Raw genomic sequence first — 19,550 nt, forward strand, 5'->3', positions numbered from 1 at the left:
GGCATTTTGCCTTTTTGATATGTTGATAGCAGCGAAAAGTTGTTGGCCCCCTCTCCGTAAACGGCTCAGGGACACAATACCCTGGGGACGAGGTTGCCCCCCACCAACCACACACATACACCGCACCTGAGAGCAACGACCGTAGGAACTGTAACACGACAATCTCCCGACCGACCACATGTTTCGTTTTTCCATCACCAAGCGAGAGCGAGAATGTGGCCATTTTGAAATAGTGTTCGATCCAGGCGTTTACAGAATGCGCTCTTCACAAATTTTCGCATTCGTTCCTGTACATGCCTTGTCAGTGCCTGCTTACTGCAGACTTTCTAGATATTCTTGCTTGATACAATGTAAAATAAGCTACGTGACAAAGACAGTAAGTTGGTATACTTTTGACGAGTTTTTACAGCCTTTTTATTAATATCAATGTGAAAACCTCCCGGGGTGAAATATTCATGTTATCGCAGTACGTATATTATTTGCACATATATAATTGATATTTTTGAAAATTATTGATACAGTTGCCATCAAAATATTGACACAAGCTAAAACATAAGTTTTTACTGTTGTCAAGGAAAATATCTAGTACAAAGTCAGTGCCTCTATAGCTAATAGCTAGCTTACATAGCTACACAGAAGATGTTGTCAACTTGCTTGTTGCTGTCTTTCTTAATACCATCAATCTGTTATGTCATTGGTTTTAAGATATTATTTTCACATTGGATTGAAAATTTTTATTTCACAACTGTGTGTTTATAGCTATATTAAGATGCTTAATATAGTCACTAAAAATTATGTAAGAATTATGTAGCTAGCTAGCTAGCTAGCTACTATTATCTTGGTTGACTTATGGAGGTGACTTTGTTATGAATTTTACTTTTTTTAAAGCTCTACTGATCTAAATTTACCTTTTTATATTTGTTAATCAGTGATTTATTACGTTTTTGAAACTTTCCTTTTGTGTTTTTTCTTGTGCTGCTTAACGTAATTCTTTTGAGTTTTCCATCTTCTGGGTAAGGTTTTTTTGGACAGACAGGTTTATTTTACTTTGGTTGTTTTAAATTTTTTTTCTAGCATCAATTTTAAGGATAAATCTGGGCAAATAAATTTGTATGTAATAGATAGATGTGCATATTTTACATGGCTAGCCTTATAAATGTTGAGGGATATACCTTGTCTATTATTTCCTGAAGGGGCTGTGGCTTAGATGGGGAGGAGTATTTAATGCTCATTTTTAGCTATGCATATCCAATTAGGGTGCTCACTCTACCTGACAACTCTATACAAAATCCACACCCATCCACAACACAGCTGTTTAAAGAAAACAAATAAAATAGAAGTATAAAAATTAAGAAAAAACATTCAGCATATATTCAGGCATTTTGCTAAGAAAAGTGAGGCTCGGATGAAAAACAGTTGTTTTGTAAAAAAATGTGTATTGCATCATCATGAGATTACAAGAAGATTCTGCTTTATCGTGTGCATTTTCCTATAACATTTATATATTTATGTTAACATAATGTGATATCCATAGCACACCTAAACACACGGAAATCATATAAGGAAATGCTATTTTACACCAAAACCCTGAAACATTACCATATTTCTTACTGACAATTTATCTACAAAGCCTTAAGGTACATAAATTTATAAAAATGCAATGGTACCAAGTTTGAATCTGGTGAATGTACTCCAAACACAGGTTCTTCGCAGCAGAAAATGCACCAGCACTTTTAAGGTACAATAATTTAGAAATTTCAAATAATTGTATATATAGATAAAAAGTAACAAAATTTCTATTACTCCTGTATGTGGTATATACAATGTCTACTAATTTAGTGTTAGTAACATCAATGAAAAGTTCTAATATTTTGCACAAATTGGCATTTTCGTGTGTGTGTGGAGTCATGTAAGTCTAGTTTATCAACAAAATTTCTAAGGTATATGAAAAATAGGGCTTATTTAAGGTAATCCAATTCATGTATATAAATTACGCTCACGCAAAGGCTCGCCAAATTCTGAGAAATAAGAAAATTCTGGCTAAGCAATATCAATTCATTTCACATGGAAATCAATGTTCTCTTTATTTATTATTTACAGTAAAAAAGAACCAAAATATATAAAAATAAAAAATGAAATAAATATGCGGTTATAATCTTTTTCTATTAATTCAGATTGCTCGCCCAGTTTAAATTATTGTAAGCTTGGAGGAGTGATTTATTGCTTGAGTGTTAGTTTCTTATTGATAGGCATATAAGAGTGTTTTTATCATGTCAGCTGAATATAAATCTTGTTTTTGTTTTTATATAGAAAAACTAAAACATAATATTTGTGTCACGTCTCCGAAAATTAACAGTTCCTGCGAGGGAGATTTTTATAAACAGAATAATGGCAAGCGGTCATAGTCGAACGAGAGTTTATGCAGACGTTAATACCCACAGACCAAGAGAGTATTGGGATTATGAATCACATGTCATTGAATGGGGGTAAGTACACTATATCATCTCTTTTATTTTGTTTAATGGGTTAAAAGTAAATTATTAGCAAGCAAATTATCTGCATCACTAAATATTTGTGGACAGAGGGGCCAATTTGAAATAACGTTATCAAAAAAGTTAAGTTATTTTCAGAAATTACTTTTATCTTTCATCAAAAATTTTAAACCTCAACAATTCCTCTTTAAATTTAAAATCATGTATAATTAATTAGTTCTGTCGAATATAATTTAAGTCTACGCGCTTGCGAAATTGTACAGAAAGAAATGACGTAATTATTAAAGAGAAACGTTAATAACAACAAAGATGGCGCATTATGTAGAAACCTAAAACAATCTTTATTATGATAAACTATAGCATTTTAATTTTACTTTGCAGCCATGATATAGTGGTTTTTCTTTTAGCAGCGTTCGATGCAGCAGTGGATGCTAACAAAAAATCTTTTCAAAAAAACAAAAGGCTATTTGTTAAAAATATATGAATGAACAAAAAAACTCCACACACGCTTTTGACAGGGTTAACCCAAGGTTCATTTAAAAACATCAGCTGATGAAAAATAACGAGATTGCAAAAAGTTGGAGCTGGTAGAAGCCCATTTTTTTCTTGTTTTTAATACATTTTTCTGCTGACTCAGCAATTTTAGTGTTAAGTTAAAATCATTTTGTTATGTATTAAGGCCTATATATTTAGGAAATAGTAAAAAAAAATTGTATAAATAAAACACTGAGTAAATAGTTCAGCTGTTTGGACGGCTAAAAAAAGGGTTACTGCCACCTTAAAAGTTCCACTAATTCTGCACGACATCATGAACTAGCTCTGGATGAGGTGTTATATTTACCAGTTTTGCCAACGCATTATTTTTATTATTTATTATTTATTTTGTCACAGTTAAACACTAAAACGTTGAGTATATACACTACAGTCCAGATGTAAGCGTACGCGTACGCTCAAGTTTCACACCTTTTTCTCGGAGGCGGTAGTTGTTTGTCTTTTGTTCTTATTAATTATCTTGCTAGTCTTGTAAGTCATTAACTTGCGCGTAATAAACAAAAGATTATTAAAGAAAAATAGCTTATTTTAACTGCGCGTAACTATTGTTAAATTGTTAAAATAACTATTTCTGATAGCATAATTGCAAATGTTATCAACTCTATCAATGTGACACGAACAGCCATTGTTTGATAGTTTTATAAAATAAAAGTTTTGCGTGGAAACTAAATAAACTAGCGAGAAGGCATTGTTGGTTGCGCGGGTTAAATAAAGCTTTTAAGCGATAGAAATTATTATATTTTAACAAAGATTGAAACTTTAATTTTGATAGAAAAGCTTTTTTAGATCCCATTTTAAAAGTTTAAAAACGAAAACCGGCGATAGAAATATTTTTTTTGGATTGCATTTTAAAAGTTTAAAAACGAAAAACGGCGATAGAAATGTTTTTTTAGATCGCAATTTGAAAGTTTAAAAACAAAAAATCGCTATAGAAAAGCTTTTTTAGATCGCATTTTGAAAGTTTAATAACAAAAAACGGCGATAGAAATGTTTTTTAGATCGCATTTTAAAAGTTTAATAACGAAAAACGGCGATAGAAAAGCTTTTTTAGATCGCATTTTAAAAGTTTAAAAACGAAAAACGGCGATAAAAATGTTTTTTTAGGTCGCATTTTAAAATTTTAAAAACGAAAAACGGCTATAGAAAAGCTTTTTTAGATCGCATTTTAAAAGTTTTGAAACAGAAAACGGCGATAGAAATTTTTTTTTTAGATTGCATCGATCGAAAAACTTTTAGATAAAAACAGCCTTTATTTTCATTCCTGTTTTTTTTCTCTGTTGCAAAAAACATTATGGTATGCTTGTATTTAGGCAACAAGACAATTATCAACTTGTACGAAAACTTGGTCGTGGAAAATATTCTGAAGTTTTTGAAGGAATAAATGTTACAAATAATGACAAAGTTGTTATCAAAATTTTAAAGGTAAACACTTAGATTTGTTTGCATGTGATAATTAAAACTTAAGCTTGAAATTAGTAACCGTTTTACTCAAATTTGATAAACAGGACATCAAAGACGATAGAGGCCAAACCAATATAGCATATGCCTCATAGCGTTAACTGTGGCTGGACTAAAATTATATATGTTTGCTGTCACCTGGATGAGGGTTTCAGCACTGACCCCGGATTATTTTCAAAGCATGTCTTTCTGGTTAATACGGTTAATATAATATTTTACAAAATGCATTTATAATTGGGTGTCGTTTTAAGGCTGACTTTCCTGCATCTGCAAAAAGAAAAAAAATTTTTGTAACGGTGACCCTGCACTATGTTACTGTCCCAGTCGGGTAACGGCAAACAAAAATATTTTCAAGTCCAGCCTGATAATGTTTTTTTCTAGATTACTTACTGGAAAATTGTCTGTCCCAATGCATCTTTAAGTCCTGATAAACATTTTGCTATATCATTAAAAATCTGGTGTCATAAAAAGAGACATAGACACTAAATTAAACTACCCCATTAATGTTGTAAACTCACAAGATTGGTTTTGCTACTAAAGTTAATAGGCAGGACTATAAACATGCTATAAAACCCATAGATTAATTTTTTTAAATGTGGCTTTTTATATGATCATGTTTTGATAGTTTAGGAATGGAGTACAGTGGAGGTTTTTTATATCAGTGTTTTTAATGCATGCCTTTGTTATCGTAATTCTATTTATAGCCTGTGAAAAAGAAGAAAATAAAAAGAGAAATCAAAATTCTAGAGAACTTAAGAGGAGGTCCAAACATCATTACGTTATTAGATGTAATCAAAGATCCAGTTGTGAGTAGCTATCTTTTTTTTACAGTTTATCTATAGATAATATCCTTATAATTAAAATGACTTTTTTCATTTTTTTTGTAGTCAAGGACGCCTGCGTTAATATTTGAATACGTGAATAACACTGACTTCAAGGTAATTTTTCTTGTCTATTAAACAGGTGTTCTTTAAAAGTCCTGAGGTTTTATTTTATGTATTTTATTCAAATACTTATTTGTAGCTGTCATGTTGATGGTTGCGCATTCATATGTTTCAGTGGGTTTTTGAATAACCGAGACAGTGTTGTAGAACATAAAGTGCTGTTTTTGTGATGAAAAATTGCTAAAAAATTGTAAAAATTGAATAAGGAACTATTCTACCTTGTGTTTTATAGCAATTGTATCAACAGTTCACAGATTTCAACATCAGATTTTATTTATATGAACTGCTTAAGGTTAGTGTTCTTAAAGTATAATGTATAATTGTGAAATAAAGTGTGGTCAAGTGGTAATGTGTTTCACTTCCTAATCATAGGGTAAGTTGTAACTCCATTGCAGGTAGTTTACCAAGTGTCATTACCACAACTACCTCTATGTATATCTAATGTATACATTTAGAACACAGGAATCACATTAATGACAGTGTTTGCAACAATTCGCTGTTCTGTATAAATATTCAAAAGGTTTTTTGGCGAGTTTGTAAAAAAACTTTAAAAAAAATTTTAAATAGCTGATTCGTCAAATTAATATTCTAAAAAAAACAATGCAAATTTGAAATGAAGCGAGTAGTAAGTCGTTGAAATAGAATGTTATGTTCTAAAGCTTCTGTAAATATGTGTACATCATAAAATCTAATTTCTCTTATCTATAGGGAAGGCTTATTTCCAAAATGAATTCCTGTAAAATATTCAAATTTCATCGATTCGCAAAATTAAAATTTTGTAAATTGTGTGATTCGCAAAAATGTCTGCAAGCAAAAATTTCTCACATTAATGTCATTCTAATTGTCTAGGCATTAGATTATTGTCACAGCATGGGTATAACGCACAGAGATGTAAAACCACACAATGTTATGATTGATCATGAAATGAAAAAACTTCGACTAATTGACTGGGGATTAGCTGAATTTTATCATCCCTCTCAAGAATATAATGTGAGAGTGGCTTCCAGATATTTTAAAGGACCAGAACTATTGGTGGATTTCCAAGAATATGATTACTCGTTAGACTTGTGGAGTTTTGGTTGCATGTTTGCTAGCATGGTATTTTTTTTAAACAGTTTGCTAATGTCTCCATTTTTTGTTTTCTGTGATGTGAAATTAAAAATTTGAAGTGTTTAACATCTAAAACATAACTTACATTTTCAATTTTGACACTCTTTTAGATCTTTCGAAAAGAGCCATTTTTCCATGGCCACGATAATTATGACCAAGTGAGTCCTCTACTTACTTATATTTTTGAAATTTCTTGTGTCTGTTTTTCTCATTATTTACCCTGGTTTGTTGTTTCTTTTAGCTTGTTAGAATAGCAAAAGTTCTTGGGACAGACGAGTTATTCGATTATCTGGAGAAGTATCAAATTGATCTTGATCAAAGATTCAATGACATCCTGGGGAGGTTAGTTATTTGTGTGCTAATTATAATACTTTTGAAATGTAGGTTTCTATAGGGTGTGACATTCGAGAAAGTCGAAGGTTTTTGTAGGGACGTAAGAGATAACATTTCCGGACTGATATTTGAAAACTTAGAAAACCATGATAATATAAATAGCTTTGGTTTTTTGGATACAATGCTGCCTTAACTTTTCCAGTAAATTATATAATTAGGGTCTTAAGCATAATAATTGTTCTCTAGACATACTCATGGGCTTCCAGAATGTCTGAAAAAATTTTGCATGCCTAGGTGCAGAGAATTTAATACAAAAAAGATTTTTATAAATCCTACTAAAAATGTTTTTTTTAATATACCAGGATTCTGTTTACATTTTATTGCATTGAAGTAAGGACACTACTTACCCTTCAAACACTGCACATCTTGTATTATCCAATAAAGCAATTTTTTAATAACCTATTAAATTTCTATTTTTAGGCATTCTAAGAAACGATGGGAACGCTTTATCACCAGTGAAAATCAACATCTTGTTAGCACCGAAGCTATTGATTTATTAGACAAACTTCTTAAATACGATCATCAGGTTAGCCATCATAAATCCATTATTTTTTATTTGCCAGTATTGCGTAGGTGGTCCATTAAAGTTCTTTTATTATTTGTGTTGATATTCTTTTCTTTTTTCTATTAGGAACGTTTAACGGCTAGGGAAGCAATGGACCATGCGTATTTTCGTAAGTATATTTAGTATATTTTTGTAATAGTATATTTTGGAATTGAAATCAAACTTTAAGCTCACTAAGTAAGCACTTTTTTAATCTTGAAAGGTACGCTGTAAAGAGAAACCTGAGTAACTGACCTGATAAAATAATATTGGGCGCGCCTAAAAATCTTTTCTCTATCCCAGGGATGTGTATACCAACAATTTGAATACTGTATATTATGGAATTCATAAGTACGACCTTAAAATTTGGATCATATTCGAAAATATAATTATAAGTCAGGCCTAAGTGATTGTTTCGCACCTTTCGTGAGATGTAGCTTGTATTAGCATTTTACTAACCATGTGTCTTAGTTGTTCCTTTATTGTTTCACTTAACAAATAGTTATTTAAAAACTGATTGTAATAAGGGAATTATTTGTTTTTACCACAGGCTCTCTAATGATCTTCCATGTTTCCTTTCTCTGACGTATTTTAGCAATCCAAACGTGTATTATTTAGATCCTGTTGTAAGGCAAGATCCCTCTCGCAATGGATCAGCACAAGGAAAGGACAGTTCCAGCCCACCTGCCACAAGTCCGGCAGCCGGCAGTTAAATGATAGTTTTGAATGCCACTTAATTTATTCACACGGTTTTCATATATCGTTACGATTTTCATATATCGTTACGATTTATAATAAAAAAATATATTATATTACGTACTCATAGCAGCACGAATAAGAAAACGTGATTTTTAAGTTGGTACACGGTTTAACAGATGTTGCGAACATGAAGGACATGTTTCACACAAACCGAAAAACTATATGACTATTTGAAATAAACTGGAGACATGCTAAACGCATGGTTAACGATGGTTAAAATTTTCTATAAAAGTGTTCTCTATTCTGACATTGTTTCGCAGTTTTTAATTTCATGAAACCACTCACTGCAAGCCTGTTTGGCAATTCTAATAAGTTATTTTTACCATCTCATTATCGCAGCTTCGATTCTGTTGATATAATCAAAAAATTTGCCCTAAACACTAATTTTTAAAATTACCGTCGTTGTTGTTTTTATCTGTCTATCACGCAAACAAATTTTGATTCCTGCTAAAATATTTCTTCGTGTGAACTGTCTCCCAGGTTAGTTATTTGAGAAATTTATTCTCTTATTTTAGAATTCTGCACTCGCCCTGCTTATTTGCGCCAGGGTCCCTACGAATTTTTTTTTTTTGCGATTGTATTTATGATTATTTGTTTGTTACAATCATGGTAGTATTTGATACGAACCAGTCGTTAAACTTTTCTCCACCCTAGTATTAGAAGAATAGTCGGTGGCCTGTAGATAAATCCACGGGTTGGCCTGTCCTTTATATACAGCATTTCTTGCAGTGTCAATTTGCACAGAGGCAGGCAGAATACCGCTATTCCAGTAGGTATGATACTGGAGGATAATTTTGCAATAAAAAATTCAAGTTTACCCACTTTTCTGGTACAACTTCCCTTTAACCATCCGAAAACTCTTTTGAAATTTCAACACAGAAGATAAACCATTTTTAACTTATTTTTTTTAATTAGCGTAACAACTGTACACAATATAAGCAAGGGTAAACATGGTAATTGTTTTTTCAGCAATATTATGGCATGTTGTGAGGTTTTAACCTTCTTGCCTAATCTCCCTCAAGTATCATCTAGGGATAGAATAAACAACAATAGTGTAGTAGCATAATGGGATATCTTTCGTTTTTCGTTGACCAAGAAAAGCGGCGCTTGATCCTGCTTTGATAGTTTTCAAGCGAAGAACGGCGTACGACCACCAAGCCATTTCTGCTAAACGTATGTGGTAGATGAGATAATTGACGTTCCCCGCGAAAATACTTTTTTGTAACAGTCTCGTTCCCAAGTCTTAATGTGTTAGCTAACGCGCATGCAAACAAACCCCTTTGGATTTCGGAAGTATGTTAAACCCTGATTTGATAAGTTTAGCTACAATCTTGTGAACAGGGCTTTTGGTTTTATGTATTTGTTTATCAAGCGTCAGCCTCAACCGAGAGCTTTTCATGTCGCCCATCTCGCGATGTCAAAAACGAGAAAAAATCTCTGGGGTTGAGGTTGCAAGCACGCCGCGGCGCGATTCTGCATTTAACGGCTGCCGGTACATTGATAACAATTTACAAAACAAATATGGTAGCATTTGCTACGTGCATAGCTAGAATTTGCAAGTGTTCAAGGAACAAAAGAAGGCTTCAAACACCCGTAACTAACTTCTTTATCTTTCTTTGAACATTATAAACATTAGGTAAATAGATAGATGTGCATATTTTACACAATGACACTTCTTTTCTGAACTTACCACTTCTTCTCTGCATATGTTGCCTGAAACTTTCTCTTCACAACTAAATTTTAAAATCTTTTTCTGCAATATTTTACACCTGTAGCTAGCTAGCTATATAGCTATATCTTTTCAGTGTTCACAAAAAGTATAGCTAGCTTCTTGGCTATAGCATGTGCTGAATTTACTAACAGCTTTATGTTGTGGCAGGTTGTGGATGTTCATGAATAAAATAATATCCAAAATCAATTCAGCTCAATATAGAAGAATAGTTAATTTTACTTATCAATAGATACAATTTAAATGGCAAAATGGGTGTCCAAATTCCTCAAAATTATGGTAGAGTCCACCAACAGTACGGGATCTTTCCCTGATTGGGTAAATGTCCCTGATTGAGTTAACCACCCGATCGTGTGAGTAGGCACTGGTGACAATTTTTGATGACCACCTGATCGAGTGAGTCATAACTCGTCCTAAATTTTTAGCTAGAGCGGGTTAGCCCATATACAGCCATCGCCCTAAGATGGCGATTTGAAAGGCTAAATTATTTTCTTCCATAAATTGTTGAAAACCCTAAAAATGGTGCTAAAAAGCAGTGATTCAATAAACTTAGTACAGATGTCGTACTTGATACTTTTTTTCAACCACCTTGTACCCAGTTATATTATAACTTTATCAGAATAAGTCACAATTGCAATAAAAGTAAAAGATCATGAAAAAATCTTTTGCGCCTTAATACGACACCATCCCAAATTTCTATTTTAAAACTGAACTGTAATTATATTTTTAGACCATTGAAAATCGATACAGTGATAATTATTTATGGCACAAAGGTGCCGTATAAAGTATTATATTTAGTAACAATAGTTATAATTAACTAAACTTGTATAATTAGAAGAATTTTTTGAGTAATTTGATACCTGTTGTGCTATATTTGCGTAAGCATGACCACTCTAACCCAAACTCCTTCTTTGAGAAACAACTTTCTTTGCGTGTAAGACCAGTTAACAAGTTGCTTTAATTCTTTTCAAACTGTTAGGCTCTTAATCAAGTAGTTGAAAGTTGTTTTCGAGAAGTATGAAACATTTATTGTTTACAATGAAGAAGTGCTGTTATTTAAAATATTATACTTAATATACGTTATATTGCCGTTTGTTTCTCTTTGTCATTTAAAATGCCTGGTACACACCCAAAAATTAGGAAAACTGCTGTTTACGCAAAAGAACAATTACAATCTGCTTTAGAAGCTGTACGAGGTAAACATTTTTTCTTCGATTGTCCTTGGTTCCTGAAAGAAGTCCTTTTAAAGGTTTTCTATTAAGATTTAAATTTTTTTTCAGGTAGAGTGAGTGCACGTAAAATTGCGGAGGTTTACTCTGTATTGCGAACGAAAATCAGGGACAAACTTGGGGTAATAGCGAGGCAGTAGTTACTTTAAGAAGAAATGCACCAGTTATTTTCAAAGCTGTGGAAGATTGGTTAGTAGCCATATCAACTTTTGATTAGCTTTTAGCTCATTTTTTTGTCATACATAAATACTCTCGTTTAGATTTGCAGAATGGGTATAAAAAATGGCTCGATATGATTTTTCCCGCACACCTTCACAAATTAAAGAGGCGGTGAAAATGTATCTTGATAAATCGATAATTAAAATTCCCCAGTTTGTTAAAAATCGTCCTGGAAAAACGTGTTTTTTTGGTTTCCTTAAACGCCACCCTGACATCAAACTTGGAAGAGCCGAAAAACTGGAACAGGCACGGCCAATGATGCTTGGTTTAATACCTTTGAAAAATTCTTGAAAGAAAACAAAATATCCTCCGAAAGCCAAATCTTTAACTGTGATGAGTCTCGCTTCCCGTTGCAGCTGGGTACTTCAATGAAAGTTTGTTTTGACAAACAATTTCGGCGGAATTTACAAGTTACAAGCAGTAGCAAAACATCTATTATGAGTTTGCAATGCATCTGCGCAAATGGTGCTGTAGTTGGAGTCATCTTTCCAGGTGTGAATTTTATTCCTGAATCCAAGATTGGGTTTTCAAAAAAATTTTATCTTGGATTTACAAAAAAACGGATGGATGGAAACCGCACAGTTATTAGGGTGGCTCAATAATCACTTTGTGAAAAGCATTCTGCCATTAAGACCAGTAGTGTTCCTTGTTGATGCCCACACTTCGCATATTGACTACCATACAAGTCTATTTTTTTAGCACAATCAAATCTTGTTGTTTCGCCTACCTCCACATACCTCTCATGCATTTCAGCCAACTGATCAAGCACAATTTCTCCAAGCAAGTTGCTCAATTTACGGTTGAGCATCCAGCAGTTGCGATCACAAAGACGTTTTTTCTACCATTTTTACAAAGGCCTTGGACCAGTCATGTCGCAACGATATAGTGAAATCTTCTTTCTGTGCAACTGGAATATGGCCTGTAAACAGGTTAAATGTAGATCACGACCTTTTTAGACCTGTAAACGTCTATTTGGATGGAGAACCCGATTTTGAAATCACCTGGGGGGGGGGATTCATGCAACTTTGCCGCCTGAGCCAAATTTTAGTTTTGCACGCGGGCTAGATAATCCATCGAGGGTGACAAATATGGTTCAGGCTAGTACAGAATTTAGTGGAGTCAAGACGAACCAGCTACCCCAAAGTAGTACATCTTATCCTGGTGGATCTAGTGCTACTTTACTACCAGCACAGGCTAGTACCCCTAAAGGCATCCTGTTCAGCAAGCGTTAAGTAATTTAGAATAAAGCATTGAAAATAAAGAACATCTTTTTCTTAAACTTTCATGTTAGACTTTGACATCCCTGACGATAGCCTTTACCAAACTTGGAAAGTACTTCACCAAGGTTGGTTAGAAGTAAAAAAAACTGTGTATGGACAGTTTTCCTTCCTCTACCCAAGATGTTAATCCGATTATCAACTCAATATTACGTTACCCAGAGATTGAAAGAAGACAAAAAACATTAAAAAAAAGAAGACCTTTCCAAAACATATGACCAGTGATGAAGCCATTAAAATCCTTAAAATACAACATGGTGAAAAAAATCAACTAGAGTTAATTAAGGAGGCTAACTAACAAAAGAGCAAAAAACAAAGCTGCTACTAAAGCTACCCAATCTAAATTAGTGGCGACACGAAAATCAAGTCGCCTGCCTAAAAAGAAAAGGTTTTTAATGGAGTCGGAAGAAGAGCCGGAGGAAAAAGAGAAGAGCTCCTTAGACTCAGAGTTTGAGGATGTTGATTATAATTGTGGGGAGTGCGAGAAATTATTTGTGGAAGGGAAGGTTTGGATTCAATCAATACGACAAATTTTGGGCTGGTTTAAGCGGCATGTACTACTGACCAGGGAAAAAAAAAATTGATGCACTTTCACAATGGAAGTGCAAAAATTGTTTAAAATTTCTAGTTTCTTTTTATTTCACGATGAAAAATAAAAATTGTAATGACACAGATACTTTATCTTTGTCTTAGTTTGCCCAAAGTCCAATTTAAAACGTGACATCATAAGCGCGTAATTGGTTGAGTAACAAAACTCAGGAGCATTATTAACAGCAATTATTCTTAAAAAACCATAAAAATTAATGCTATTGATGTAAGATGCATATTAAGCATAATATTGGCTGGCCGAATTAGGGCGAAGGGGTAGGGAATGAGCGATTTTGACGATATTATTATTTTTGTTGTATACACAGGGTCTATTTATGCCTCACTTATGATAAAGGGCTGCAATGCAGCACAAATATACGTGTACTTAACAGCATCGGTAGTTAGTGGTTTATAAAACCTGTTAGTGAGTTTCGGTAATAAAAGTAAACACTGGCTTATATGGGCGAACCCACTCTAGTTAAATACATAAACAAACCAAAGGGGCTTGAGAGAGACTTAATCCTCACCTGGCACCTATAGCCAGCTTAAGGTTTCAAGATAGCTAGCAAGCTATGCTAAGGTTATCAATATTTTTCTACTATACTTTGTGTCACATATAATAAAAAAATATGCACATTTTTCTCTATATAGCTTGCTATACTGGCTTGTTACTAACTCCAACCACATGTCTATAAGACAACTAAAACGAACTTCAGAGCCTCAACATGTGCAACATGGACTGAAAATATGCACCATGTAGTCAATCCAACTTAAAAAGTTATCACTAGCATCGGAACATCATGGTGATTTTTTTTTAATTGGTGCAAAATAAGTTTATGATTTAATGTAAACAAGAATTATATTGGCTTGCCCTTTTTAAAACAATTTTAAAGCAAGAAAAATACTCCCCTGATTCAGGTAAGTCTCTCCCGATCGAGTGGTTACGTATTCACTCAATCGGGTGATTTACCCCAATCGTGGTAGAGTAATCCAATTGGGGAAAGATCCCATACTGACCAAGCAGACTACATGATTTTTCATAAGAATTTGCTTACTAAGAATATCAGACTGAGATTCAGACAGGTTTTGTGTTTGGAAAATTCGAAAAATAAAAATAATAAGTATAACATAAAATTAACATTAAATTTTGGGAGAGCACTTGATATTTTTTAGTGGCCAGACTGGTATATATGTCATTTATTTAAAAACGTGAGTCTGCCAAAAGTTATAAATATCTGGTGTTAGAGTCGTTTGAGCACCAAAAATAGAGTCAGCCAGCCGGTCAGCAAGTGATAACTCAAAAATTCAAAAAATTGTATCCAACCATCCTGGCATCAACTCACTCCATTGAACCGTTGATATTTAATGATAACTTGGGCACCTTGTTTAAATGAATTTGCTGCGCATCGTTTTCAGCTAGTTCTCAGGAACCTTTTCGCATTTTAAAGCAAGCACAATAATAATGGTGTGGGCAATGGCTGTGGGGAGATAACAAGCGTATAATGTTTTTTTGTCATTCTAGCCTTTCCGACTCAGTATATCAAAAATTTCTATCAAAAAATGGAGTCCATCGGGTGACCCTAACACCAAATATTTGTGACGTTCGCCTTATCAAATCTAGCTCTGACCAGAATTGGGTCTGGGAATTTCTTGAGTTCATAAAAGAGAAGTGTTTACACTTTGAAAAGTAAGTGTTTTGAACGAAAGGAAGAGAAGTGTTTTGACTATGCAGTTGCCATAATACTAATTCAATTTGCTCGACTAACAATTACTTTTCTTGTGTGTACGTCTTTTATATTTTTTTATATTGTTTGCCTATAGAGATTATGTGTATAAATATTTTTTTACTTTCTACTTGTTTTTTAAATTATTTAGATCGATTGAAAAAGTACATTTGTAAAAATGTCTGGAGACAACGACACTGATTACAGTATATTTCGTGACGATGTGTACAAAAGAAGACGCAGATCCAATCAAAATATAGTCAAAAAATTAATTCACCGAGAAACTTTCCAAATAAGACCAAATACAAATTTTCACGTTGCAAGATCATTCACGTTAAATGTATTTCCTAATTTTACTGTAACTAATGTGGAGAAACCGCCATGCTTTTTGAGAAAATTTTCTCCAGACGGACATCACTTTGTGGCGTTCTCTAGAGATCAAAGTTCGATTGAAATATATGAGTTTCAAGGTCCCTGTGCAGTGGAAAAATTACTGCATAAAGCTTGTACTGGTGTTCCTGAAGATATAGATGAATTGAAGGCGAATATGTTTGATCATTTTTTTAAACAAAAAGCTGTTGTAACTGTCGCTAGTTATGGTGAACACTTGAACAGAGAATGCAGTTTGTTTACTGATGACGGAAAGTTTGTTATTATTGGTTCAGCTTCAGCTATACCCGAAGATTTCCATCCACTTTTTTATGACATTTATCGCAATAACGAATCGGTTGCACCAAATGCCCGGTCACCACTGGAAGACTATTCTATCCATGTTGTCGATTTGTGTCATGGTAAACTGCACGATTCCAGAGCTTTTAAATGTGATAAAATATTTTTGTCCCACAATCAAGGTATTTATTTGTATAAAGATCTTCTGGCAGTCTTATCTGTACAACATCAAACGATTCATATATTTCAAGTAACACCTGAAGGATATTTTGTTGACGTTCGAGTAATAGGAAGATTTTGCCACGAAGACGATCATTACCTCGTGAATCGATTAACAGATACTTCTAATACGCGCCCGTTCCGCGATAAATGCTTCAACAGTTTAAAGCATCGTTTACTAACGTATTTATATCGTTATTCTTCCCAAGATGGATCGAAAGAATCTATACGAAGGTTTTATCAGTATTTCGATCAGTTTAAGAACTTGCGTATGTGGAAGATGCAGTTACTAGATGAAAGTCATTTGTTGATCAAGTATGCTGCGGAAGATGTTGTCACGTTGAAAGCTGCCGATCCAAACTCACAAGCATCATTCTTCGCAGTGTACAACATGTCGACGACAGAGATTGTCGCGATTTATCGAAACACGTCCGAAGAGCTTTTAGATATATTCGAGCAGTTTAATGATCATTTTAGGAATGCTTTACCTCATCAAGTTGCGCAGTTTTCTTGCTCGACTTCGAGTAATATTTATGCTCGCTACAATCAACGTAGATTTAAAAGTACAATCATCAATGCAAAATATGGTGGACATAAAGAAGCAGTAAAGCGTCTTCTCGCGCAGTTACCTATCAGTTCGCAGTCTTACAGTAGCAGTCCATTCCTTGATCTGTCTTTGTTTAGTTATGATGATAAATGGGTGTCAGTGATGGAAAGACCAAAAGGATGTGGTGATCATCCCATTAGGTAAAATACTTCACTTTCAGAAGATTTTGTGGAAAGGAATTTTCGCGATTTGAAAAATAAACGCTAAATTTTAGCATTTTTGCTAAAACAAAAGCACCTGTTGTTGTCCATTGCTTAATAATTATCACATTGACATGGAGTGTTTCATTCAGCTGTATCAGTGAATTAAATCGTACCTCCCGATATCCAGGAAGTAAATTGCTCTGTTATTTATACGTGAGGCCCATTTCCAGCCTTTCTAATTCAATACATGTATATGACATATGCTTCATATCGGCAGTTTATATTTTGTTTTGCGATCATACGCTAAGAGAGAATTAAGGTAAGAAATGAGAGATACATTCAACTTAAAGAAAAATTACGTGAGGAAACTTTTTACGTGACTCAAGAATTTTTAGCATTCGCCTCGGAAATTGCGGAGAGCCGACGTGACGTGCTGATTTGATTTTACGAAGCAATTTGATCTATGTTTCTGAATCTTTTTATGTAGCCTTAACTGAATGTCATGTTAAAATTCAAGATATTTAATTAAATGATTATTTTATTTTCATCGGTCAGATGAAAGATAGCTAGAACCCCCCCACCCCTCGCTATGCTTCATCACACGAGATCAAAGCGCAGACTTAAGCTCGCGTGAAAAACTTAGCGAGGAGAGGGTTTCCTGGCTAGATAAAAGCATATATAAATCCATTTAAAAACTAAATTGAAAAGCTATGGCCTGATGCACGCCACGCTTAAATAAACATATTTCTTTTGTTTAGGTTCTATTGTCGTGACACTGGCTTGCTCAAATATAAAATCTATGCTGGTGTTCATGGTCGGGCGTTACCGCCCACTGGAAGACGATTAGTGGCTTTTACCTTTCATCCGTTTTATCCGTTTGCAATCTCAGTTCAAAGAAACAATACCGAATACATTGTAAATTTTCATCTTCGACATTTCACCGGAACGTCATTAGATCATCTATAATTTGATAGCAAAAAGTTATGATAATATAACATAACGGTTTGAATTATTTGCACGAAATATCTTCACCGCCCTTCTCCAGTTGCATACAGCTTTTTCTGCATACATTTTTACGTAAACAAAAACGCATTTTTCATGCCCAGTTTTATTTTTATTTTTATAAAGTAAAACTTATAGTAAGAATCGTTTTTATTATTATTCGTAAGAATTGTTCATCCAAAAAAATTTCTGTTCGGAAATTGTTTTAATGCAACTTTAAATGTTTTAAGGAATTTATAAGGCTCTGTTTCCTTTAAGTGCCCTCCTTCATTAAACGCTCCTGTAAAGTTCTAAAAGTTTTTTAAAGACTTACGTCAAAAGCAACAAGTATAATACACCGTCTGTTGTTTTCACGTTTTTGCAGACAGCATTTTTTTTAAGTTTTCCATCAAATTTATCCCATCGTTATTAAACAATAAATTTAATTTTTTTTATAATTTTAGCAAACTTAAAACAGCTCGGCGACAGATGAGGAAAGTTTATTACATAAATAGATTATTTATTTTATTTTTTCAATTAATGTTGAATAGTAATTTGTTTATTTTTCTTTTTAAATTGAATATATAATTGAACTGTTATTATGTTTTTTCGTTATTTTGTTAAACATTGACACTGCTGTGAGAGGAAAATCATCCGACATTCAGCACCGTGATAGCATGAAAGTTCTGGTACTTAGGCCGCCGGAAGTTTTAGCTCTTAATGTAAACACGATGACTTAGAATCACCAAATTCTCAGAATAAAAAGCTGAAATAAAAAGTTGTTTACTTCCAGCATCTTTCAGCCTTCCCCATGATGCTCCAGGCCTAGCAGATGGTCTAAACCGGTCTGGCATTCAAAATCAATTCCAATATCATACTAACTTTCGATCAGCAGTCTTACCAGCAGTAGCTGTTTGGCTTTAAACATTATGCGGATATTAGCTTTGCTTGTAATTGTTGCTCGTGCTCAACGATGTTTTTATTAACAACATACAAGTCTAGCAGTCAACGCAAACGGAATGTCGGAGCCGTCTTACGCACATCATCAAGCCGTAATGCAACAAATTCTTTCCAAATGTCGTAGATTCTACACTAAGTTAGTGGAGCTCTTACCAAAGTAGAAGAAGAAGAAAAACGAGTATAGTTTAACAGTTGTGTACATGCAGAGTTTATTTTAGTTTGCTGTGATGGATGATTTTATGTATCCGCGGATCTCGATTTCACAAAGTAAGAGCAATGGAGATACCCATGGAAGCCGAGAAGGGCCTGTTCCGTACGAAATTGACCCGTTGTACGAGGTTGGTCATTTTTCGCACTTGTACGAATATGGGCAATTTTGTACGAAGATGGGCATTACAATTGCTGTACAAAAATTATGCAACGAATAATTTGGTTTAGAAATGAATATCTAAGCATTGCTAAATACATTCAGTAAACATTATAATATCTTAAATATTCTCTGAACGTTAATTTTTGACCATTATTATCTAATGATTGTACCAACTTCGTACAACCTAAATAACTGTGTACGAGGTTGGGCAACGTCATTGCTCCCACTTAAAAATTGATTTTTTTTATCCATACTAACTTCGTACGACTTCAAATACTATATACGAGGTTGGGCCTACTTAACTTCTTTTAATTTATTTGAATTTTTCTGATTCGAACCAACTTCATACAACTGAGATAACTTTGTACGACGTTGGGCCTCCATCACTTCTTCTACTTAGGTTGAATTTTTTTTAACAATACCAACTTCGTACAACTTAAATAACTGTGTACGAGGCTGGGCCTACTTCACTTCTTCTACTTAAGTTGAATTTTTTTTAACAATACTAACCTTGTACAATTTGGAATTTTTTTCTGCAAAGTTTTCGTTTCATAGCACGTGGAACGTTGTCTATTTTTCCACA

The 19,550-nt window shown here is 33.7% G+C and overlaps 2 protein-coding genes across 5 annotated transcripts; both read left to right on the forward strand.

Moving 5' to 3' along the window:
* Positions 1–237: 237 nt before the first annotated feature.
* On the forward strand, positions 238–8,878 carry LOC130613799 (casein kinase II subunit alpha-like). The gene is made up of 12 exons (XM_057435143.1): positions 238–376; positions 2,311–2,486; positions 4,355–4,466; positions 5,207–5,308; positions 5,390–5,440; positions 5,679–5,738; positions 6,296–6,544; positions 6,667–6,714; positions 6,798–6,898; positions 7,370–7,475; positions 7,581–7,623; positions 8,112–8,878. Exons 2-12 carry the CDS (start codon positions 2,389–2,391, stop codon positions 8,204–8,206), a joined length of 1,065 nt encoding a protein of 354 aa, XP_057291126.1. The 5' UTR covers positions 238–376; positions 2,311–2,388; the 3' UTR covers positions 8,207–8,878.
* A 129-nt stretch (positions 8,879–9,007) lies between these two features.
* LOC130613797 (DET1 homolog) lies at positions 9,008–18,236 on the forward strand. 4 transcript variants are annotated; one of them, XM_057435142.1, is made up of 4 exons: positions 9,008–9,888; positions 14,817–14,981; positions 15,170–16,653; positions 17,415–18,236. In XM_057435142.1, exons 3-4 carry the CDS (start codon positions 15,197–15,199, stop codon positions 17,620–17,622), a joined length of 1,665 nt encoding a protein of 554 aa, XP_057291125.1. In that variant the 5' UTR covers positions 9,008–9,888; positions 14,817–14,981; positions 15,170–15,196; the 3' UTR covers positions 17,623–18,236. The 4 variants fall into 4 exon arrangements, with proteins under 4 accessions (XP_057291125.1, XP_057291122.1, XP_057291123.1 ...); XM_057435139.1 differs by lacking the exon at positions 9,008–9,888 and adding an exon at positions 9,910–11,399 and having other exon boundaries at positions 11,471–14,981; XM_057435140.1 differs by lacking the exons at positions 9,008–9,888; positions 14,817–14,981 and adding an exon at positions 9,910–11,399.
* The last annotated feature ends 1,314 nt before the right edge of the window (positions 18,237–19,550 follow it).

The sequence above is a fragment of the Hydractinia symbiolongicarpus genome, chromosome 11 (assembly GCF_029227915.1).
Source record: "Hydractinia symbiolongicarpus strain clone_291-10 chromosome 11, HSymV2.1, whole genome shotgun sequence".
NCBI lineage: Eukaryota > Metazoa > Cnidaria > Hydrozoa > Anthoathecata > Hydractiniidae > Hydractinia > Hydractinia symbiolongicarpus.